The sequence below is a fragment of the Pezoporus wallicus genome, unplaced genomic scaffold, assembly GCF_028554395.1.
Source record: "Pezoporus wallicus isolate ANWC-B61680 ecotype Strahan unplaced genomic scaffold, APGP_CSIRO_Pwel_v1 scaffold_7402, whole genome shotgun sequence".
Taxonomy (NCBI): domain Eukaryota; kingdom Metazoa; phylum Chordata; class Aves; order Psittaciformes; family Psittacidae; genus Pezoporus; species Pezoporus wallicus.
In genome coordinates, this window is record NW_026641037.1 from 857,160 (window position 1) to 881,664 (window position 24,505).

The 24,505-nt window shown below is 42.0% G+C and overlaps 1 protein-coding gene across 3 annotated transcripts in view; it reads left to right on the forward strand.

Annotated features, from left to right (window-relative positions):
- The window catches only part of PPM1L (protein phosphatase, Mg2+/Mn2+ dependent 1L), a 105,806-nt gene that overhangs the window by 67,911 nt on the left and 13,390 nt on the right, over positions 1-24,505 (forward strand). For all 3 annotated transcript variants that reach the window (XM_057421816.1, XM_057421818.1, XM_057421817.1), the window contains exon 2: positions 12,250-12,424. In XM_057421816.1, the coding sequence (XP_057277799.1) occupies positions 12,250-12,424 (175 nt within the window). The remainder of the gene's footprint in view (positions 1-12,249; positions 12,425-24,505) is intronic.

Below are 24,505 nucleotides of genomic sequence, written 5' to 3' on the forward strand. Positions count from 1 at the left end.
AATGTGATGCACAGTAATGTTACCATTCAGTGAGCTCCATTTATTGAGTTTATCAATGAGAAGATAATGGAATTATTTGATCAATTTGCATGTATTTAAGTGAGAAAGAGGAATGTAGATGAGCAGATTTTTTCACTTGATTCAGTGACTGGAAGTCATAGATAATAGCAGATTCAGACTGGAAATAATGGGAACATTTTCTGTGGTATGTGAATTTATCCTGTAACAATAAAGATAATTAACTTCCAAGGGCTATGGAAGATTCTCCATCTCTGAAACAGTTGCTTATGTATTTTTCAAAATGATTTATTAATTCAAACTATGAGACAGGAAAGTCCTATGGTCCTGATTCAAGATGTCAGACAAGATAATCACAATGCTCACTCTTGCCTTGATAACATTAATCTTTTAATTAGATGTCCAGATTTCAGAGCACTCCTTGCAGCTCTGCCAATTGCAGTGAAATCTTTGACAAATCATTATCTGTGTTTTGATTTTTTCCTCATCTGTAGAGTAAGTGACTGCTTGGCTGTATTACATGGAGCATGGTTTTGTTAATTTGAATGAATTAAAATTAGTTATTAAAAAAAAAAAGACTCGTACAAGTATTTCAGTAACCACTCCCTCATAGGAAGGTGGAAAATAATTGGTTTGAATTTAGTCTCACCTATTCTGATCCATCTCCTAGATTAATGAGTACCATGCCAACATTCTCATGTGTACAATCACTGCAGTGTCACACATTTCTATATGACTAATGTTGGGGGGAGTGGGAGGGAGAACAGAACATGTAATGGAAAAATTACAAATTTTGTTGACTGACTTCTCATTCTAGGACATTTAAATCAGTCTATTTAAGAAATGAGTGACAAGTACTGTCTTAAGGAAGCAACTAAAATGCGTCATTGAAAGCCATAAATCATTATCTTCTTTTTTTTTTTTTTCATCCTTTCTGTTTGGTGATACAATTATTTGGATTGCTTGTAGCCATAAATCTACATATAGACTGTGTCAAAAAAGACCAAGCTCTCTGTGCTCAAAGCATAAAGTCATAGCAAAGCTCCACAGCAAATGGCTTTTTCTCACTGGGCGATTCATTATTCTCTACAGTGGAAGCAGCTGTGGAGTACTGTAATTATGGATTTAATATATCTCTGACAATCCAGTGTGAATACTAATTTGAACTTTATACATGTCTTTGGAATCAGGTTAATTTTCTCATGATTATATGGCTTTGATTAACTAAAGATGTTTGTGAGGCTAATATTTTTCCTGCTGCAGAAATAAATTGTGCATGGATTGCAAAATAATAGTGGTGTATCTGGTGTTCAGTCTTATTGAAGGTCCTAGGAGAGCCTTTCTGAGTTCCCAAATGTTTTCAGGTACTATGCTTTTGCTAAGAACCTTGTTTTAAATTGTGAGTTTGGCTTTCCTAGGATACATATTGATCAATATTAAATTATTTACTTGAATATTTATTTCTTAGGAAAAAAAGACACTTTAATAGAAATAATAGGCTAATTGTACCAAAAGTCTGTGTTACAGGAAAACTCTGCTAATGGTTTTTTTTGGCATATTTGTCCCTTAAATAGTTCCTTGCTTTAGAGGGCAAATGTCTTGGTGCCATTTGTAGATCTTGCATTATCCTTTTGGGAGCAGATTATGTTTTGCTATTATATGTTTTTCCTTTTGAATAACTATTTATAGCTTCATGTCCTTATTCCAAGAGGTTTGCCTCAGCAAAATCCCACTTTTGGGCTTCTGTGAAGTTATTTGTGATTCATGCTGATGAAGGAGAGGCATCTGATCCTAAATTCTGAGCATGAGATGTGAGAGTCAGGGCTGATGTAGGTCTGTTTCTCTGAAATCAGTTGAAGTGGCACATGTGGGCCTGGAAGCAGAGTTTTTTTATCTCCTTCAATCAACACTAGACATTCCTGCACTGCAGTGTGAATAGGTTGAGAAGGTGGTTTGTCTGCAACAAGTTTAGCTCTTAGGGAGGAAGGAACCCAAAGAATATTCTTCAGCTGTTTCCTTCCTATAGTAAGCATCTGATAAACCAGCAGGATGCCAAGAAACAACTATTGAAATGACAGTAAAATGGGAACAGATACTCTCTAGGCTGCACCATGTTTGAAAATGACATGGCTGGGCAGGGAGAATGTGTTTATAAAGTTGTCTTGGTTTGCCCCTGGAAGCAGGGAGATCCCTACCAGAGTGAAGCGGGTCAAGGGGAGATTCGCTTTCAGGTCTTTTATTTAATCCAGGATGTGATTTCTTTAACCTAGCAATCTGATTTTTTTATAGATATGCAAATATATGTAATTTTGTAGTATACAATTTTTAAATAAACAGGAGAGCCTTATAGCATTTCTACAAAAATGTCACTAACAGACTCTATGGAATACATTTCTTGTCCACAATCTTATCATTCCATGGTTTATACCATCCTATTGGGAGTTATCTAGTAAGTTAAATGCACTGTTCCTACAATAATAGAATCACAGAATCATAGAATACTTAGGGTTGGAAAGGACCTTAAGATCATGTAGTTCCAACCCTCCTGCCATGGGCAGGGACACCTCACACATGTTACCCAAGGCTTTGTTCAGCCTGGCCTTGAACACTGCCAGGGATGGAGCATTCACAACTTCCTTGAACAACCCACTCCGGTGCTTCACCACCCTCACAGTAAAGAACTTCCTCCTTATGTCCAATCTAAACTTTCCCTGTTTAAGTTTTAACCTGTTACCCTTTGTCTTATCACTACAGTCCCTAATGACCATTCACAACCTCCCTGGGCAACCCATTCCAGTGCCTCACCACCCTAACAGGAAAGAATTTCCTCCTTATAGCGATTCTAAACTTCCCCCATTTAAGTTTGAACCCATTACCCCTTGTCCTGTCACTACAGTCCCTAGTGAAGAGTCCCTCCCCAGCATCCCTATAGGCCCCCTTCAGATACTGGAAGGCTGCTATGAGGTTTCCATGCAGCCTTCTCTTCTCCAGGCTGAACAGTCCCAACTTTCTCAGCCTGTCTTCATGCAGGAGGTGCTCCAGTCCCCTGATCATCCTCGTGGCCCTCCTCTGGCCTTGTTCCAACAGTTCCATGTCCTTTTTATGTTGAGGACACCAGAACTGCACACAATACCCCAGGTGAGGTCTCACGAGAGCAGAGTAGAGGGGCAGGATCACCTCCTTCGACCTGCTGGTCACACTCCTTTTAATGCAGCCCAGGATACGGTTGGCTTTCTGGGCTGCAAGAGCACACTGAAGCCGGCTCATGTTAAGTTTCTCATTGACCAAAACCCCCAAGTCCTTCTCCTCAGGGCTGCTCTGAATCTCTTCTCTGCCCAACCTGTAGCTGTGCCTGGGATTGCTCTGACCCAGGTGTAGGACCTTGCACTTGGCATGGTTAAACTTCATAAGGTTGGCATCAGCCCACCTCACAAGTGTGTCAAGGTCCCTTTGGATGGCATTCCTTCCCTCCAGTGTATCAACCGAACCACACAGCTTGGTGTCATCGGCAAACTTGCTGAGGGCACACTCAATCCCACCATCCATGTCACACAGTAATGAATTGTGTGGGTGTTTTTTGGTTTTGTTTTAAAGATGTGAGTCCAGAAACATGTATATAAAAGTATTTCTGCTAAGGAGTTCTAGTCTGAAATATGGAATGTGAAATTGTGAATGGGATCATTATGTATTTCCAGCAGGACCTGTACTTGAAATCTTTTCCATGAGCCTTAAAGTGATTGAGCTGTGCACAAAGGTCAGATGGTGGCAGCGACAGGCTTCCACACTCTGTCCCCGGGAGCACCAAACACGTGGTGGGTCCAAGGGGTCTCTGGAGAGTCTTAATCCTGGAATATCCTCTGAAATGCTTGATCTGCATGGGATTCAGCATCCCAATTTACATGGAAGGCTGTTTCTCTGGGATCCCCTAAGGCTTAAGAGAACAACATGAAAGATTTGTCTGTAGTAATGATGTGATCAGTGGTACTAAGACTTTCAAGCCCAGGCATGTTTGCTGGAGTGAACAAGGGAGCATTTGCTCTCTAGACTGCACTTGATAGGAACAGAATTAGCAGGTCTCCTTACAGCCTGAGAGAACCTCTTTGCTGTCTTCATCTTCTAAATCTTGATGCTTTTGTGTGCATAGAAATCATTTGATCTTTTATCCCATTTTTTTAGGCATCAAAGCTAAACTGACTGGTCTGTAATTCTGTTTCTCTCCCTTTATACTATTTTAAAAGTAGTCCTGACATTTGCTCTTTTCAAATAGTGGCTCAGCATCCTCTGTGAATTTTCAAAGGCCGAGGTTGTTAAAGAGACTGTTTCAGCCCATTACCTACGTATACCTGAATGAATTTCATCTGGCCCAGCCAGCTGGAAAATATCTAATCTTTATAAGCACTTTCTAACATGTTCTTTCTCTATTCTGTCTTGAGATTTTGGCTATTTGCCTCTGATACTAGCTGCCAGTTGAATGCAGCAAGGTAAAGATAGCACGTACTGTAGCAAAAAAAAGACATTAAATACTTCAGCTTTTATGGCATCATTTGTCAATAGCTTTTCTACTTCACTGAGCAGTACAGCAACATTTTGCCTGTTTTTTTTTTCTTATTATAAATGGACTTGTAGAACCTTTTCTTGCTATTTTTGCTAGCTTAAAGTAATTTTTCTTCTTTAATATCACTTGTTTCTCAGTGTTTGTTATTCTTTTACACTCACATGGTATTCTGACTGTTTATATATGTGTCCTCCTTGAGTTTAAGATCACTGAGCAGCTTAGGACTTAGCCATGTTAATTCCTAGGGTTTTTTCTGCATTGGGATAGTTTTCACTTGCATCGTTTCTCTTAAGGAAGACCTTATTCCCCATACCTTATTTTCTCCTTTGTCTTGCAGCTGTTGGTCCTTTGGTACTGTTAAGCCTCGGAAATTTTTAAGTGCCCTTCTTTTAAAGTCCGTTGTCTTTATTATGTTGTCTTCTCCCTGAAGAGCTAATCGTCACCTTCATGCAAGTTGTCTTTTGCCTTCCTTATCTTGGGGCTTCTCAGTGCTGGGACATCCTGCACCCACATCTTTGCTCCTATCACCAGCACACTCTGAGGTTTCTGACAACCTGCGCTCTGAAATACATTTCCTATAATGTATCTGAGTAGTTGCAGTACTTCATTATATCCTATGCTTTGGGTAATTATTCCAGTTCCTGGTTAAAACACCCAGCCTCTATTTTTATCAGTGTCTAGTGGACCTGTGCTGTGGTAGTGACCTCTGCTTCTCTTTCTTACATGATCTGTATTTCTGTAGCCTTCTTTCCCAGTAAATTTTATCATCTGTTTTAACAATCTAGTCTTGTGAATTATTTACTGAGCCTCTCTTATTGAAGCTCAATTATATTATAGCTTTGATACTGTACTAATTTCCTTTCAGCTCCTTTTGTGTGTCCTCCACAATTCTTATAGAGATATCTAAAAGAGTCCACAGATCAATCCGACTTTTCATTATGTTTCCTTCCTATGAGATTATTATGGCCAACGCTATCTTCCACAGATAGTGTTCATACACCATGTTCAACCTGGAGGTGAACAAAGTTAAAATTCCTCTTTTTTTGAGGAAGGAAACTTGTTGTAGTGTTCCATGTGTCTTTGGAGGGAAATGTGTGAAAAGGAGAGGCAGCAAGATGACATAGAGGGATCTTGATGTTTTTTTAAATCCTTCGTTGGTGTACGTGTTACACTAGCAATACCACACTCTAAAATGAATCCTGTATTTTCCTGTGGTCTCTGAATGTTTGAGTAGGCAGACAGAATGAATTATCTCAAGAATATTAAGATCATACAATTGTGATTTCCCTCCTCTCCCTGTAAATCACAGGATTCAGTGTAGAGTGTGGGTCTGAGGCAATAAAGTCTCCATCTTCCATTTTCTAAATTGGAAAGTTGTGTTTGTAAATAATGGCCATTCAAACTAATTACATCCTTCAGTTGCTTTATGTGCCAGTGTTCTGATCTTCCCATAGCTCTTGTTTGCAGTGCTCATTTTTCATGGGGTTATGGAGCTGCTTAACACTTGCCATCTTAGAATCATAGAATAGAATCATAGAATAGTTAGGGTTGGAAAGGACCTTAAGATCATCTAGTTCCAACCCCCCTGCCATAAGCAGGGACACCTTACGCTAAACCATGTCACCCAAGTCTCTGTCCAGCCTGGCCTTGAACATTGCCGGGGATGGAGCATTTACAACCTCCCTGGGCAACCCATTCCAGTGCCTCACCACCCTAACAGGAAAGAATTTCCTCCTTATAGCCAATCTAAACTTCCCCCATTTAAGTTTGAACCCATTACCCCTTGTCCTGTCACTACAGTCCCTAGTGAAGAGTCCCTCCCCAGCATCCCTATAGGCCCCCTTCAGATACTGGAAGGCTGCTATGAGGTTTCCATGCAGCCTTCTCTTCTCCAGGCTGAACAGTCCCAACTTTCTCAGCTTGTCTTCATGCAGTAGGTGCTCCAGTCCCCTGATCATCCTTGTGGCCCTCCTCTGGCCTTGTTCCAACAGTTCCATGTCCTTTTTATGTTGAGGACACCAGAACTGCACACAATACTCCAGGTGAGGGCTCACAAGAGCAGAGTAGAGGGGCAGGACCACCTCCTTCGACCTGCTGGTCACACTCCTTTTGATGCAGCCCAGGATACAGTTGGCTTTCTGGGCTGCAAGAGCACACTGAAGCCGGCTCATGTTAAGTTTCTCATTGACCAAAACCCCCAAGTCCTTCTCCTCAGGGCTGCTCTGAATCTCTTCTCTGCCCAACCTGTATCTGTGCCTGGGATTGCTCTGACCCAGGTGTAGGACCTTGTGCTTGTCATTGTTAAACTTCATAAGGTTGTCATCAGCCCATCTCACAAGCATGTCAAGGTTGCTCTGGATGGCATTCCTTCCCTCCAGTGTATCAACCAAACCACACAGCTCGGTGTCATCAGCAAAGTTGCTGAGGGCACACTCAATCCCACTGTCCATATCAGTGACAAAGATGTTGAACAAGATCGGTCCCAACACCGATCCCTGAGGGACACCACTCGTTACTGGTTTCCAGCCAGACATGGAGCCATTGACCACAACTCTTTGTGTGCAGCCATCCAGCCAGTTCTTTATCCACCGAGTGGTCCATCCATCAAATTGATGTCCCTCCAATTTAGAGACAAGGATGTCACGCAGGACAGTGTCGAATGCTTTGCACAAGTCCAGGTAGGTGACATCAACTGCCTTACCCCTGTCCATCAGTTCTGTAGCCCCATCATAGAAGGCCACCAAATTGGTCAGGCAGGATTTCCCCTTAGTGAAGCCGTGCTGGCTGTCACCAAGCACCTTGTTGATTTTCATGTGCCTTAGCATGCTTTCCAGGAGAATCTGCTCCAAGATTTTGCCAGGCACAGAGGTGAGACTGACTGGTCTGTAATTCCCTGGGTCATCCGTTTTATCCCTTCTTGAAAATGGGGGTTATATTTCCCTTTTTCCAGTAGTTGGGAACTTCACCTGACTGCCATGATTTCTCAAATATGATGGACAGATGGACATTTCCCAGCTCCTTTAGGACCGCAGATGGATTTCATCAGGTCCCATGGACTTGTGCACATTCAGATTTTTAAGATGGTCTCAAACCAGATCCTCTCCTACAGTGGGCCCAAGGTCTTCATTCTCACAGTCCCTGCATCTACCTTCCAAGACTTGGGTGGTGTGGTCAGAGCCTTTGCCAGTGAAGACTGGGGCAAAGAAGTCATTCAGAACCTCAGCCTTCTCCAAATCCTGTGTAGCCAGTTCTCCCGAGAGCTTCCTGAGGGGTCCTACGTTGTCCCTAGTCTGGTTTTTCTTTGCTACGTACCTGTAGAATCCCTTCCTGTTATCCTTAACATCCCTAGCCAAGTTTAATTCTTTAATCTTACTTAATGCATTTTGTTGTAGAGTACTCGGGTCACTTCTTGCATGTCTATACATGTGCCCATGCAGGTCTATCTTCTCTGTGTGCAAGCACTTGCATGGAGAGCCACATAATTTGAGAGCCAGCCATACTGCTCCTCCTGTCTGACCCAACAGTGAGGTGAATGGTGAGCAGATTCTGTTGGCACTTGGAGATTCCGTTGCCACTTGTTCCTTAGCCAATAACGTGATCTAAATTAGACCTGCTTGAGTGTTTCAGGTGCCAGAGATATGCAAGTTCCCTGTGTTTGCTGTGGTGAAAACCTGAATTTTAAAGGTCAAGTGGGTTGGTGAAGCCAGGCTATGGGATGTATTGAGCTGCTGAACCTGCAGAACATGTTGAGGGTGAGCAAGGATGCAGCTGTCCCTTATGGCTGTTGTCATTTTTGACACGCCAAATAACTCTACTTTCTGTGTTGAAAACCTTTGTGAAATTACCCAATATAACTGTGTAAAGAGACTGCTTTGTGAAGCCACTGCTTGACTTTTGAAGTAGCTTCATAAAGAAGCCTTTAATTAATCATTTTAGACCTTTACTTCCCTACAGATACAGGATACACTTCAGGAAAGCAGAGCAAATTTTAGCAGACAAGTAGCATAATATATAAATGTAAAATTTACTTTGGATATGTGTTTTTCATCAATCAAAAAATGAGGGCAAGTTTGGTAGTTACAGAAGGATACTGTCTGCATTTGAGGTTCAGGTTATTGCACAGTGAGGGATTTTTCAGCATTTCCTGATGTGGTTTTGAAGTAGGGTTTGGGGTTTTTTTTAGTGAATAATGTGAATATTTTGTAAGTTCTGCAAGTATATTTCATTGTATTTAGATAGTTTGAAATTTATTCTATATAAATGAAATTGGTTTTCCATGGTAGGATGAAATAACCTAAAGTCAGTTAAGGTTTTAAAGTCAATCCTTTATTCAGTTTGGACAAGGGTGCTTCAGACTGAAAACAAATTCATGGGGGGTGCTTCAGTTTCAATTTTAAAAGAGAAATGGGTAAATTCATGCCAGAAAATAGGAGGTTATTGTGATGGAGAGAGGTAACAGCTCAGCAGTGAGTGTTTCTGTCATGTTGCTGGTTTGTGACCATGGTCTGTGAGTAGGTGCCTGCCTGAGCAGGACCACTGTTTCTTCATGCTTCTCATTGCTGCAGTGCCTACAGCTTCAAATTACTTTTTCATAAGTGTGGTGATAAGGAAGACTGACCAGCAAATGTTGTACAATTAGTTGTACCTATAATAGCTGAGGTCAAATGTTCTCCAGGAGCAGCTGTGTCTGTAATTCCTTCCTGCAGGAGGAAGAGGGACCACACAGAGGAAAAGAGGATAAAGTTATTTTGAAGACTCAAAGTAGGGTTTTTTTCCCTTAACTTTGGCCTGTGAGACAAATACGTATTTTAATGAAAACATATTTCAGGAGAGTGAGGGGTCTCCAGCACTGGCTGGAGTGGTGGGATGCTCTGCTGGCAAGCTGCGGTGAGCGGCATAGAATCATGCAGTGGTTTGGGTTGGAAGCGACCTTAAAGATCATCAAGTTCCAAGCCCCCTGCCATGGGCAATGACACCTTCCACGGGCAGTGACACCTTCCACTAGACCAGGTTGCTCCGAGCCCCGTCCAGCCTGGCCTTGAACACTGCCAGGGATTGGACAGCCACAGGTTCCCTGGGCACCCTGTGCCAGTGTCTCACCACCCTTACAGGGAAAAACAACTTCCTCATATCTCTAACTCCATCCTCTTTCAGTTTAAAGCCATTCATTCTTGTCCTATCCTGACATGCCCTTGTAAAATGTCCGTCTCCAGTTTTCTTGTCTGCCCCTTTAGGTACTGGGAGGCTGCTCTGAGGTCTTCCCAGAGCCTTGTCTTATCCAGGCTGAACAACCCCAACTCATTTGCATCCTGGAAAATGGGTCTCTGGGCTGCTTTATGCACCGGAATCCATAAGGGAGGTGCATGGAGAGAGTTTCTAGTCTGCTCAAAAGCTGAATATTGTGGTCTGTGTGGTGAGAATTGTGGTAGGATGGAAAACTATGGAAATGGTGGAAGTCTTTCTTTTTTAAACATTGTTTAATTTTTATTCATGACTACAGTTAGCTTCTTGGTTTCCTTAATGCCAAACACATGCATAAACACATGCACTCACACCCTTACACTTTTTCTTTTTTAGTATTCCAAGTACTGGAAGTGACTTTTTAAACCTGAGATAAAATTACTTTTGTGCTGAATAGGGTGTAGTACTATCTGTCTCCTTGCTGCAATGCAGATAGGGATGTAATTACTCAGATGAGGCTGATCACCTTTCTTGCTAGAAAAGGAGAAGAGTTTGTATCAGTTTCACCATTGCTCTACAGTTTAAATCTTTAATAACATCTAGATGTAATGTGAAAGGCAGTGGATTAAGCAAGAGTGTTGGGTTTTGCTTCTCATGGGGGGGGGGGGGGGGGGGGGGGGGGGGAAGTGCGCCTGTGAGATCACACTTGAAATGGGTGTAATCCTCAGCCTTGACGCCTAGAGAAAAACTTGCTGATTGGGTTGCACGTGGCTGGCGACAGCTGTCTGCCACGCTAGCCATGGCTGGTGGTCCCGATGGCTTTCCATCTGTTTGTACCCATCTGTCTCTTGATTTTCACTTGGGCTGCAAGATCTTTGGTAAGGGATAGGTGTTTTTCAGAGTAGTGTGTTTACAGAGTAGTATACAAATATTCACTCAGCTGGCACAAGATGCATTCCAGAAAATGAAATGTTTTGTTTCCTACTCTTCAGAATTGCTGCCTGAGGGAGAGCACGCAAGTACTTTGCCACAGAGTAAAACCTCTTCTCGAAGGGAGCATTAAACACAAATGCCTGAACTTGGATTAAAATAATAAGCATACAGTGTATCTTTTGGCCTTCCCTTGGAAGCAAACCCCTGTGAAAATGTAACATTAAATACCCAGTACTCATGTAAAGAGTGCCTTTAGTTTTTCTAGAGTAGTCTCATTTGTCTCACAGGGCTTAGCTTGCTGAAAAATAGAACACAATGTAAGGTTGCAATTTAGAGTCATAGAATAGTTAGGGTTGGAAAGGACCTCAAGATCATCAAGTTCCAACCCCCCTGCCATGGGCAGGGACACGTCACACTAAACCATGTCACCCAAGGCCTCGTCCAACCTGGTCTTTAATCAGCAATTGACTTTGGAAAACTAAATATAAACCTAGGAAGAGCCAGTTTTTAAGTGGAGGTAACTTCTGGTCAGGTCCAGACCTGAATGAATACCACCTTGTGATAATTTGCTTTTCTTTTTTGTTTCGAGGTTGTCAAGAAAGCTAGAGCAGTGGTCAGCAGCCTTTGATACCTTTTTCTCTTCCATTTTTTTCTAGAGATGGAAAGCAAAAAAAAAACAAACCCAAAACCATGGCAGAAAGAGGAATTCTCTAGTCCCTCTTATAGTGGGAGTGCAATACTTGCAGGAGGGGGATGCAGTTGCTTAAAAAAAAAGAAAGCTGGTTTGTGTTTGCATCTCACCAGGGTGTCTGAGCCCAAGCCCCAATGCAGGGAGCTGTTCCAGTGGTGGGCAGGCTCTGGGGGGCAGAGAGCAGTCTGTATCCAGAGATACACACTCTTACACACATTCTTATTAGTTACTATCATTTATGGTTTTGCACAAGGCTCCATAACATCAGTACAACCATGCCACCTTGTGTTAATTTCTGTTTTCCTATGGCCTTGAGCAGTCACAGAAAAAAATTTACAAGGTTTTTCTGTGTGGATGTGTGTGTATATAATATAACTTTTTAATGCTGTTAAATGTTCACCTCTATCTCTCTGTCTGAGCCTGGTTTGTATCAGTGGCAGGTGAAGTGATTCCACTTCATACTTAAAAATTTAGAGTAAAGACATTATATTTCATAGTTATATTTTCAAACTGTGTTAACAATGAAGAAGTTGAGCTATTGAGGTATATGTGCGTCCCATCCAGCATGAGTAACTCTTTCTGGGCTGCCATAAGCTCCCTGATGAAAAGTGGGTTATGCCTCAAAGGGGATTTGGTCCATTATATCCCTGCCTCCCTGGAAGTTTTGGGTGGGCAGGGGTCATTTTCGCAGGGAAATGACCTGTGGATTTTGCACCCTGAATTTAGCAGCAGTAAGTGTGTCTTACTGTGAGGAGTTATGTTTGAGAATGCTTTAAATTAAAATAATAATAATAATAAAAGTGCTATGGATATGCGTAGAGCTTTTTAAAAGCAACTGTATTAATTAAACCTTTGCCTCTTTCCTACCTAGTCGGCAGCAGAATATGTGAAGTCCCGCCTGCCTGAAGTCCTGAAACAACACCTTCAAGACTATGAGAAGGACAAGGAGAACAGCGTATTGTCTTACCAAACCATCCTGGAACAGCAGATTTTATCCATTGATCGAGAAATGCTGGAAAAATTGACTGTATCCTATGATGAAGCAGGTATATTTGTGTTTCTTTACAAGTTACATGCTACTGGGAAAAGAAAAAAGCTCGCTATGTCTTTCTTCTGCATACTAGGGTTTGTGCAGGCAAACTGAACTTTGTCCTCAAAGGTATGGGATGACTCAGTGAAGCGTTTCTTTCTCCTAAAATCAAGTTGAGATAGAAAATTTTCCACTTCAGTGATTGAATGCTAACTAGCTGAAAGGACAGTTATTTTTCTAGCTGTGCTTTGTCCTTTGTAATGCGCTGATGTTGATTGAACTAGCTGTACCTTTTTAGTGTCTCTGCAAGTGGTGCGACCTGGTTACTGTTACTTTTTCCTTCACTGCTAACTTCTTTTTGAGGCTTACTTAGCTAAGAGTGTACTGGATAGTCACAGAAGCTGATTTTTAAAAGGGACATGATGCACGTGGAAAGGCAAACCCAGATAGTTTGTAGAGTGTTAGAGACATTTTGACAGTGCAGTTGCAAGGGTTTCAGTTTTGATATTTGTATCTTAATAATTTGGAGGCTTTCTTAGTTATAGGTAATACCTTTCGCTAGCATTTTTTTTTAAAGTACTTTGAAATGTCTTTCAGCTTTTAGATCTTTCAGAGTTGTCCTGATGCATGGGAGTCTTTACAGTTACAGAGAAAAAAGAGACGCTTTTGATGTTTTTCACTGATCTTCCAAAATAGCCACCTGTATGTGCTATATGTCTACTCCTTTGAATCATACTCAGTTTCTTGGTGTTTAAATAAATAGAAATTAACAACACAACCTTGTAAAGAAAGGATGAAACAAAAGGAACAGTTTATTATTTTACTGCGGAGTTAGTATTCACTGCAACAAGTGGACTGGCAGTCTGTATGGAGGTCTGTATGGACGAGCCACATGTTTCCACTCCAGGTGTGTCATGCCTGCTCACTGTGCTCCCCCCAGTATCACATCTCTCAGTGTCCTTTATTTCTTAGCTCTATTGAAAGACACTGCTCTCTCTTTCTGCACTTTAACCACTCGTGGCTGAGAGCTGCAACAGACATCTGCAGCCCTACCAACCAGCCTCGGGCAGCCTTGTAGTACAAGAAGACAGTTTATAGCTAGTATGTCCCCATTTTGGAGTTTTTCTTAATCCCCAGTGACACTTTCTTGTTCTCTTATTCCCCTGACCGTACCTGACACCATGGTGCCTTTGCAGAACTGTGCTGAGCTCAGCTCCAAGTTTTTCCTTCCAGCTGCTTTAGGCAGAAGCCTCAATCTCAAAATGGGTTTTTCATCCTGTTTAGATTGTGCTTGCCAGACACCAGTCCAAGTGGATCACTCATTTGTTTGGTTAGGTGGCATCCTGCTAAAATTGCTATTACCGGAGTTTCTCATCACTAGTCTGGCTCTGGAAAGCCAAGCACCAACACGCAGGTGTTATTTTGTCGTATTACTTTATACTCATGCTACAGTGCCCTGAAGTACTTAAAATGCTCAAACTACTTAGCAATTAGTTAAGCCTCCTACTCCGACTCCCACTCACCAGCAATATGATTCTCTTAAGCTACTTTGATCTCAAAGGCACTTGAGTAACTTAAAAAGCCATTTGTAGACTGTGCATTCTGGGTACTTACAGGGCTGCGAGCTTTAGTAACTTCAAGTAATTACAATGCTCTATTACTTTATCAATTATATTCACACACTCACCCAATAAATAAGCCTGATTCTCTTACACTGCTTTGATTCCAGATGCTCTCAACCCCTACACAGTGCTGTTTGCAGACTATACATGTCACGTACTTAAGGAGCTTGGAGTCATATGAGTTCTAGAAGGACAGCAGAGTTAAAATAAGGGCGCAAGATACTTATTTAATCACATATGGCCTGTTTTTAATGATGCATAAAATATAAATTTTGAAAGTTGTTGCTTCCTGTTGCTCCTATTTATATTTTTAAATGCAGAATTTACCATTCTAATGAATCTTGTAAATCTTTTACCCTGGTTTGGTCACTTCATTTCTGCAGTCATTTTGATCAATAGAAGTTTGTTAGGAAGGAGAAAATGGAGCAGAGGAAATTACTAACTCCTGTCAGAGAAAAAAGAAATCATTTACCTTTATTGAAAACTGTGTGTTTGTACAGAGAAAATAAAGATTTAAATTGCTTGAAACACACATTTGGGGATTTGTATCATGCAATAAAACAATCATGGGGAAATGAGAAGCTACATAAATAACTAGTTTAGAAAAGTCCCATCATATACACATGTTCAGGATGGAGTGACAGCACAGCTCATTGTAGACAGAAAGCGAGAATTTCAGCTTCCCAGTTGGGTAGAGACACCTCTGAAAGATTAAAACATGGAGATGGAGCCCGCTCATCATTCTAATCATGTCACTTGTTTACTACAAAAGCAGAAATTCTGCTACCTGTTCTTGAAGTAAGATCTGATTGTGAGCAAGTGCAGAAAATGGGCAGTTAAATATAATTGCAGCAGCTGTTTGTGATCCTGAGTGCACCAGCTATTCAGCAGTGCTCAAGCAGTTGTGTTGGTGGCCTTTTTCTTTTATTAGCATTTTTTTGTACTGAAATCAGTGTAATGAGAAGATCAAGCATGCATACAAAAATGAAGAAAGCCATCTTTAAAAGTCAAAACCATGAAAATTAAAGTGATTGTGATGTAAGGGGAAAATACAGCTTTGTCTGACAGCAGACTACGTGAGACATCAACAAAACCCATTCCAAAGAACACTGTCAAGGGTTTAATTTCTGTAATCATGAGCAGTTGGAGTCCTACTCTGTGTCAGCCAGGAAAACTAGGAATTAAATGTTTAACGTACATGATACCAGGGGCTCAGAAGCTGACTGTAGCAGGGCGTTGCATGTAGGGGAGCACTTGCACAGTAAGGGAGCAGGCCTTTCCCATCCAGGAAACCTTTCCCATCCCTCTTGGAAGGGCCATTTTCCTATGATTCTTAGAGTGCTCACTGCCAGCTGACTCTCTTCGCCCCAGCAATGTCTAGCAAAGTGGGTAGAATTCAGCTGCCAGAATAAAACAGAACTACGCTAAAATGGCTTGGGCTTTTGGTATAATTTTGTGTGTTAATTTGGCCTTTCCAGCAGCATGCAATATTAATTACATGCAGCTTTGATGGACTCAACATCCTAATGCCTCTTTTTGTAAATCATTCCCTTCAGGAAATCAGAGCGACCAAATTAAATGAGTTTATCTAAAAATAGTCAAAGGTTGACAAGATTTTTAGAAGTTTGACTAAGGAAGCTTTATAAAATGAAAGCAGGCCAAAAGTGACAGAGGGGTAGAAATCCCCTCATAATCTTTAAAAATCCCTTCATTTAAAAAGTGGCATTCTTGACTCGCTAAGACTGCGTTAAGTTGTGCAAGACTCTTTTTTTCCTGCTGAAACCTTGTTGGGTGTTAGTCCTATTTCTTTGATTTATAGTATCTCTGAACATCTGGGGTAGTCATCGACTATTCTGTCAAAATACAAGTTTAGGTATTTAAAGGCACTTTGGGATTTAACTCTGGTGTGCCAGGTAGCTAGAGGCTGCTAGGAGATTCTGCTGGTAGTTTTGTATGGTAGTCAGTAAGTTTTTCTTTAATGGGTGGCCCTTCTCCCTCAAAGTCCTATAGAAGCTGAGTTTCATTATTGTGTGACAAAAAAGGTTAATTTCATTTTTCCATGCCCTGAAACAGTCATGAAAGTTATTGACATTCAGGCACTGCATCCAGAACCAGAACATGTTTCCTTAACTAATATTTGCTGGAGTGCCCTGTGTTTCCTGGAGCCCACTGCAAGAAAAACAGGTGGCTTCTCCTTCACACATCCTCTACTGGGGACCCAGAGCTCACACCTGGCTGGACCCTGTGGGTGCAGTTGGTGGCAGAGTTCATCTGAAAACTTTCAGATACAGTTGATGTGTACCATTGCTTGAGATGCTTACTGTCAGTACCATAGCCTTAAGGCAACTTTTTATGCTAGTGGTCTGTGTCCCAGATTGCCTGAATACTCCGATTTTAGCAACACAGTTTATTTTTTTGGTTAAAATGTGGCCATTGGCACTACAACACATTGGACTTCATCTCTGCATGAGATGGGGGTTTGTATTCTGCCTTCCTCAACCATGCCCAGGCGCTGTGCTCTCCCTAAATCACAGGGTCCTTCCTTCAAAACAGGTGATGCATTATCCTTCACTCTTTACTCCTGGTACAATTTAGTATATAATGAATGGATAAGGAATTGAATCAGCTCCTCATATTCAGCCTGTATTTTTGTGCTTTGCAAAAGACTGGGTCTGCTTTCTCTAGTAGCTGCAGGTGTGAAAACCGTCACTGAGTATAAATCCAAGGCTCAGACCTTCACTCTGACTTCAGGACTACAACTTGGCATAGATCCAGTCCCGTGAGCATTTGCTGTTGCTAGCAAAAATACAGTAAAGCAAAAACATCCAAGATTAAACTTCAGCCCAAGAGACTGGGAAGTCCATCTGCTTCACACAAAGTCCATGCTACTGTGGTCACACTGAGAGAAAGTTAACTTTAATCATCGAGGGGCCAGTGGTACCCCTTTTTCAGTTACAGTCCTCCCTATCTGGCAGTGCAGGCAGGTGTTTTCCCCCAGAAAAAGCGATTACAAGGAGAAAATGAGAATTAAAGCAGTAAAATTGTACCAGAAATATATCCTATAATTTGGGATAATAAATCCTCTGCTGGGAAAAAAACTTTTTTCCCAATGTGAAGAGCTTTGCCAGGTCAAGTCATCATTATGCTACATCACAGTGAAGATAAAGTAAATTATCTTTGCTGTGATACTTGTCCCAAGGTGGCTTATGCTCAGCAGTGAGCCATTAAAAATGCAGAAAGAAATCTGTTGGGTTTGTTATGTTCTTCTTTGGAATAAATAAAAAAAATATTGTTTTATAATGCACGCTCATACTTGGACCATGCTTATGGTGTGTGTTTGACTGCTTCTTTTCATGGAGGGCTTGGTCTTCAGGGAAATATGAGAAAACACTTTCAATAGCGATGGCTCATCAGGTGTTTAAATCCTTGTCTCAGCAAGGAGTCTGAGGAATATTTTCTCTTCCAGGCTCAGCTACAGCCATTAACAGTAAGGCAGAGTATGAACTTGCTCTGCTGACAGCATTGGGAAGAGCAGACAGCTGTAATCTCATAGTTAAACAATGATAATGGTCCAGCAGGAACATGTAATACTGCCAAAAATGAAATAGCCTGAGCCTGAAAAATGTTTGAAAAGCTTTGACAAGTTTTTAGGAGGGATTCAGAGGATTTAGCGAGAAGGAAAGTTATACGCTGAAGATGATAAAAACAGCAGTTGCAAGACAGTGAGTTGCACAGAATGTGGAAGAACAACAATGGGAGAGCTCTAAATAAGCTGCAATGAAGACAGAAGACAGAAGCAATGTATTTTTCTGAAGAAAAAGCACGTGCAGGCAAAGATTGGTTATAGTAGCTTATGCATTTCTGTTATATTTTAAGAGATGTTACTGGGTGGGATCTCTGTGTACTGTGGCAAGTGCCCCTTGGTAGGGGTGCAGTAATCTGGTACATTTATTTTCCGATACGTTGCAAACATGTCAACACAGCAGACATGTAACTACCAGCACTGAAACATTGCGTTGGGCAATGTTCATTGCTGTGTCAAAGGCTTTTTTCTAATAGGGAGAAAACCAGCATGGCCTGCAGGCCACTGCAGGTGGCTACTTTCTCTCCAGCTCAGATTCAGTTTTTAAATGATTTTTAGGTATTTGATCTCAAGAACATGATCTAAACCAACTCCCTTCTCTGGGTCTTTGGTCACTTCAATGAGAACTTAGCATGGGGCCTTTTCCAAATAACACAGTAGAAGTTCTACTGTTTATAGCCAGATGATTACTGCTGAATTTATTTAATCGCTGCCTTACACTCCATGCTATCTTTGGCTTATTTAATTTCTTTTGCACATTAAACATACAGCTTAAACTTGGTCACCATGAACCAGGGCTCTGTTTTTACTGCAGAGAACCAGTACCTGCAGCAGAAATCATAAGGTAGTCGCTGAGGGTAGAGCTGGTCTCTTCTACTTTTTGTGTCTGCATTCTGGCCAACTTCTCTAGAGCTCTTCAGTAGTCACTGGAAAGAAAACGGCATTTCTGCTTTGGTATGTGAAAAGTCATTTCCTAAACATGGCTGCTGTTTTATGTTGTCTGTGCATTAGCTTTTGCTCACAGGTAAAATACAGGTAGCGGCTCTAGCTAACAGGGCTGAACACCAGCCTAATGTCCCTGTAGGTGTGCACATAAAACCATTTAAATTACATTTCAGGGTGTAGCTTCAGCATAAACTGTGTGACTGATTTCCTGTGTTGTGGTCTTCCAGCTTTTGATTATTGGCAGTGTTTGTAAACAACAGGCATGTATGTAAGCCAGCCCAAGCATGCTGTATTCTTCTGCTCCATTAAAATATTTTTTTATTATTCATATAATTATAACCTCTCAGCAGAAGCTCAGAGCAGAAATAGCACTTTGACAGGTGCTTGTGAAACATTCTTCACTTCATCATCTAAGTTTGAAGTAGGTATTTAGCTATTTAAATTTGTCAGCTAGCAGCCCATTTTTCCAGGTATTTGGTAAATACATTTATATATTTGGTAAAACAACGAAAAATATTTCTATGTATTTATATATATTTTCTATCTATATTTTCTAAATATATAGTCTATATATTTGGCGAAACCCCTGTGCAGTGTAAATGCAGTGGTGACTGTCGGGCTGTGTCAGGGAGTTTTGTGTTAATCACATGAAGCATTCTGTTTTCACTCAAGCAGATGTAACTGTTTCAGTCTTACTCTATGAATGCCTTGTACTCCTCCCTTTAGTTGTTATATATTTGTAGCAGTTAAAATATAACTAAAATTTCTACTGTTACTGAAGTCTTGGCAGAAAGGGAAGAAACCAAAGCAGCCCTGCAGAGTGCCAAGGATCAGAAGTGCAATAGAAAATGTTCTATAAACCATTTAATGGTTTTAGTCTAATTGCAATACTAACTTAATTAGTATTGAATATTAACTGCCCATTTCCTTTCTGTGTACTTATCAATTAAGTCTGGAAAGCATCTTAAATACATAAACTTAGTTTTTAGGTGGTTACTTAATTCAGCCATAAGTTGTGGTAGAGCTGGTCCTGGCTGGTGCCCTGTGGAGTGGCGGTTTGAGGTCTCCTGCATTCAGGAGAGGTTTCTTCTCCAACCCTCTAAAGCGATTTTTCAGGGACACTGCATTATGACTGCCTAACTGCCATCTTCCCCGTTTGTATCTTTGGCCTAGTGAAAGACTTAAAAAGTACGTAAGCTCTGCAGAAGTAAAACCACTTTTTGAGGTTTATTTTGCTTACATTTTTGTTGGATGTCATTTGAAAACCGATCGATTCCATTGAATATCACTTGAGAGAGTTGCTGTCAATACTGTAGTGTTCTTCCTCAATTTCAGATGCACATGTTGCATGAGTACAGACATGAGCATGGATTTATCTTTTTTTAATTAGAATCTATTAAAAATATATCAGACAGAAAAAGCATTTGAAGACAGCTTGCTGCAGATTCCATGTATGCAGACAGAATATCTGTTCTGTCCTCTGGAAGAAAGCCATCCATCTTGGCAGAGGTTTGTCACCTGATGACGGATGCAGAGATAAATGCCTGAAGGGTCTTCTGAGCTCAAAAGGCGTTGTGAGTAGTAAAGAAGACAGCAAAGTGTCTTGTGAAGACAGCAAAGTTTGTTCTTACAAACCTGACAGACCGTTTGGAAATCCTTATTAACACCAGCTACACCTTTGCAAAACCCTCCATTACACCCACAATTGCTAGATTTTAGTATTTAACTTAGTATCTTCAGTATTGCTGCTCCATATCATCCATACCCATACTTTTGCCATATCATGTATGAAAAGCTAGTGTTTGCATTCTTTTGAAAACAATAGGAAAATCATTAAAAGAAAACATTGTAAGAGTGACCTTGACACGCTTGTGAGGTCGGCTGATGCCAGTCTCATGAATTTCAACAAGGCCAAGTATAAGGACCTGCATCCGGGTGGGAGGAATTCCAGACTGAGCTACAGGTTGGGCAGAGAATGGATTGAGCAGCCCTGTGGAGAAGGACTTGGGGGTGTTCGTTGACAAGAAGCTCAACATGAGCTGGCTTCAGTGTGCGCTCACAGCCCATAAAGCCAACCGTATCCTGGGCTACATCAAAAGGAGCATGGCCCGCACATCAAAGAAGGAGATTCTCTCCCTCTACTCTCCCCTCTATTCTGGACGTGTTATAGGCCAGGTTGGACGGGGCTTTGAGCAACCTGGTCTAGTGTGTGGTGTCCATGCCTGTGGCAGGGGGTTGGAACTAGGTGGATCTTTAAGGTCCCTTTCAACTAAAACCATTCCATGATTCTATGATACTGTAGTAATGTCAAGCCACAGGCACATGCACACGGATTTATGATCTAAGGGTGCTGCTGTGTTTCTGCAGTTCGCTTGCACTCCTGCACACATCTTTGTGTGTTCTACCCTTGCACTGTCCCCATTTGCAGCAGCGTTCAGCTCGTGCTAAGCCCTGCTTTACATGCACAACTGCACTGCACACCACAATCAATCACTTTTAGCCTTTTTCATTATTTCTCAGTGTTTGAATTATACATGGGGAGATGTAGGAGGAAAAAGGAGCAAGAACAAAAGGAGGCTTTCTCTTCTCAAGTGAAGCTTTTTTAAAACCCTATCTATAATCTGTAACAACCCATTAAGGTAAAGAATTTGGTCATAAACAAGCAAAAACTGGCTCTTCTTTGTGCCGTAATACCTTTGTAACAGCAGCAGTTAATGAGTTTCAGCAATATCTGTGCTTTTTCTCCCTCTGTGTCCATCTTTTCCATCACCTCTGGGATTAGGGGCTGCAGTTGCTGTCTGCCAATGGCTTGAGCCTGTCTTTGGAAAGGTTTCTGCCTGGGCTTCAGCTGCCAGTTGGATTTACTGATCTCATACAAAAGTTCCCCCCCAAAGTGTGCTGTTCCCACTCAGCCACGTGCTGGGAGGTGACAGCTCTGCTCCCAGAAAATGGATGTTTGGCAGATGGGGATGTTTTGAATTTGCAAATGGGCAAGGTAGGGTTTGGTACAGGGAACAGGAAGATACAGCTGGGAAATACGGAAGGAAAAAAGTACCATCCAAAGTGACTTTTGGCCAGATATTGGAAGTTTATTAGCCCCTGAGTTAGATTAACCTAAAAATGGGAAAGGTCACCAGATTGATTTAAGCTGCCACCCTTGCTCAGGCCAGCCAGCCTCAACTGGCTCAGTAAAATCTGCATCATCAAATTTTGTCTGTTCAATAGTGGAGGGCAGGGAGACAGGGTGAGGATCTTGAATTAAACCACAAACCTCCCTAACTGTGTGTAATTCCGGCCCATTATCACTCCCCACCCCCTTTTGCCTCCTCCTCTTGCTCCCACTCTTCTGCCAGCATGGGAAATACAAAGCAAGACCACAATCCCTTTCCACGGGGTACATGTTTGTATTTGTAATTTGGAGGTACACCTCAAGGACTGAATAAATAACTTTTAAACACCGCCTTGCTGTACAGCTCTGCCTGTATAGTAATAAGTTCCTTATTTGTTCAGGAGTTAAGGTGAGTGATCCATCATCCAAGTGCCTCAGGGCCAGCTGCAGAGCGCGGCAGGTATTTACAGTGGTCCTCCATGAAATTAGCTGCAGCCTGATAGACGGTCCTGCCACTGATGGGTGTTAGTCCTTCATAAAATCTCACCCCAGAGGCTGAGGAATAATAGTCATCGTAAAAACCATTTGTCGGATACAACCGCCAGCCACAATGGGGATTTTTGAACAGCCCTGTTAAGGCTGCGGGATCCAGAGACATGCTCAGCATCTGTAAACCAGCCACTGCTTTTACACTGTTTGTGAAGGATTTGCTAATTATATGTCTTCAGTTTAGTGCCTACCTGCTGACACCTTATTTATAGCTGCTGCTGAAGTCTGTTGTCTGTGGCTCAGGCACCTCAGGAATGTGCAGGTCAATCCCTGGGGCTCAAATGAAATTTTGCAGCCTTGATCCTTTGGGCAGGGCTAGGGTAGAGCTGGAAATGTCCCAGGACTTGGCAGAAATTGGATGCTTTTAACTATTTTGGTGGTCAGGTTTTTTTCAAAGTTGAATTTTCATTTTGCTCCTACTTTTTCCATGTAATTACAGAGAATCATAGGATGGTTTGGGATGGAAGGGACCTTAGACATCATATAGTTCCAGCCCCCGCCACAAGCAGGGACACCTTCCATTAGACCATGCTGCTCAAAAGCCCCATCCAACCTGGCCTTGACCACTGCCAGGCATGGGGCAACCGCAGCTTCTCTGGGCAGCCTGTGCCAGTGCCTCACCACCCTCACAGGAAAGAATTTCTTCCTAAAATGGAATGTAAATCTCCTGTCTGTCAGTTTAAAGCCATTCCCCCTTGTCCTGTCACTCCATGCCCTTGTAAAAAGCCCCTCTCCAGCTTTCCTGTTGGCCCCTTTAGGCACTGGAAGCTGCTCTAAGGTCTCCCTGGAGCCTTCTCTTCTCCAGGCTGAACAACCCCAGTTCTCTCAGCCTGTCTCCGTAGGAGAGATGCTCCAGCACTCTGAGCGTATTTGTGGCCTCCTCTGGACTCTCTCCAACAGGTCCACATCCCTCGTGTTGGGGGCCCCAGAGTTGTATGCAGCACTGCAGATGGAGTCTCGAGAGCAGAGTAGAGGGGCAGGATCACCTTCAACCTGCTGGTCACATCGCTGGTGATGTAGCCTAGAACACAGTTGGCTTTCTGGGCTGCAAGCACACCCTGCTGGGTCATGTTGAGCTTATGTGGCCCTTAAATTTTTGGGGGAAATACATTCAACAATAGATTGGGTGGGGGGAGAGGGAGGGAGAAATTAGGTGCGATTCCTACTTGAAAGCAGTAACTATTGTTTTCAGTTGATATAATCTGTTTTTAAACAAGGGAATGCTGCATTTGAGGTGGGAGCTGCACCTCATCTGCTCTGCCAAACATGTTGAAACCTCACGCTAAGCTGGACCTTTAGCTCTTGTTGCTCGGCTTAGGTAGCAGCTGGTTAGAGCTACCATAGGAATGTGGTTTGAAAGAACAGTAGCATATACCTTTGCATATATGGTTTGACAGAACAGTAGCATATATATTGAAATAACAGTAGTGTATACCTTTGTATATATCCTACATTGCATGATTGTCTACAGTCATTTTAGTTTCCAGTGCTTCAGGAGTTCCTGCAATCAGAAGTCAGACTTTATAGTTTGTGTGCAAACGCTGGTGTTGCAGTCACCACACAGACTGTGTTTCAGCCCATGGATATCAAAAGCTCACAGGGAAGTGTCAGCAAGAGGTTTCTCTTCCTCTCATGTACAGACCTCAGCAGAGGCATTTTTGTTTGTCATATACCTGCAAGGTGGCACAGCAGGTTTAGTTGCTGCAAAACACTGGAGCTCGTCCACAAAGGAGATAGCACGTGTGGTTTTCTGCACTTTAATTAGCCCAGTGACATGAAGAGATTTCTAACCAGAAAAAACATAAACAGTTTTCACATATTTCTACTTCTAATGTGTTAAATGGCTGAGTGGGATGTTCAGGTGAAACTAAATATGAGAGTGGAGCCAAGAAATCAACTTTTGTCCTGAAGTAGAGATTCCCGTTGTATTATAGAATCATAGAATAGTTAGGGTTGGAAAGGACCTTAAGATCATCTAGTTCCAACCCCCCTGCCATGGGCAGGGACACCTCACACTTAAACCATGTCACCCAAGGCTCTGTCCAACCTGGCCTTGAACACTGCCAGGGATGGAGCATTCACAGCTCCCCTGGGCAACCCATTCCAGTGCCTCACCACCCTAACAGGAAAGAATTTCCTCCTTATAAGGAGTATTAAGTATTAAGGTTACTTTTCATAAGGACACAAAATTAATCACACGGCACTAGGCTGGCACGAAGGTCGGAGTGCTTCCCATTCTGCTGTAGTATTGATGGGGCTGCGTCAGAGAGGCCTGGAAGATGGAAGGGC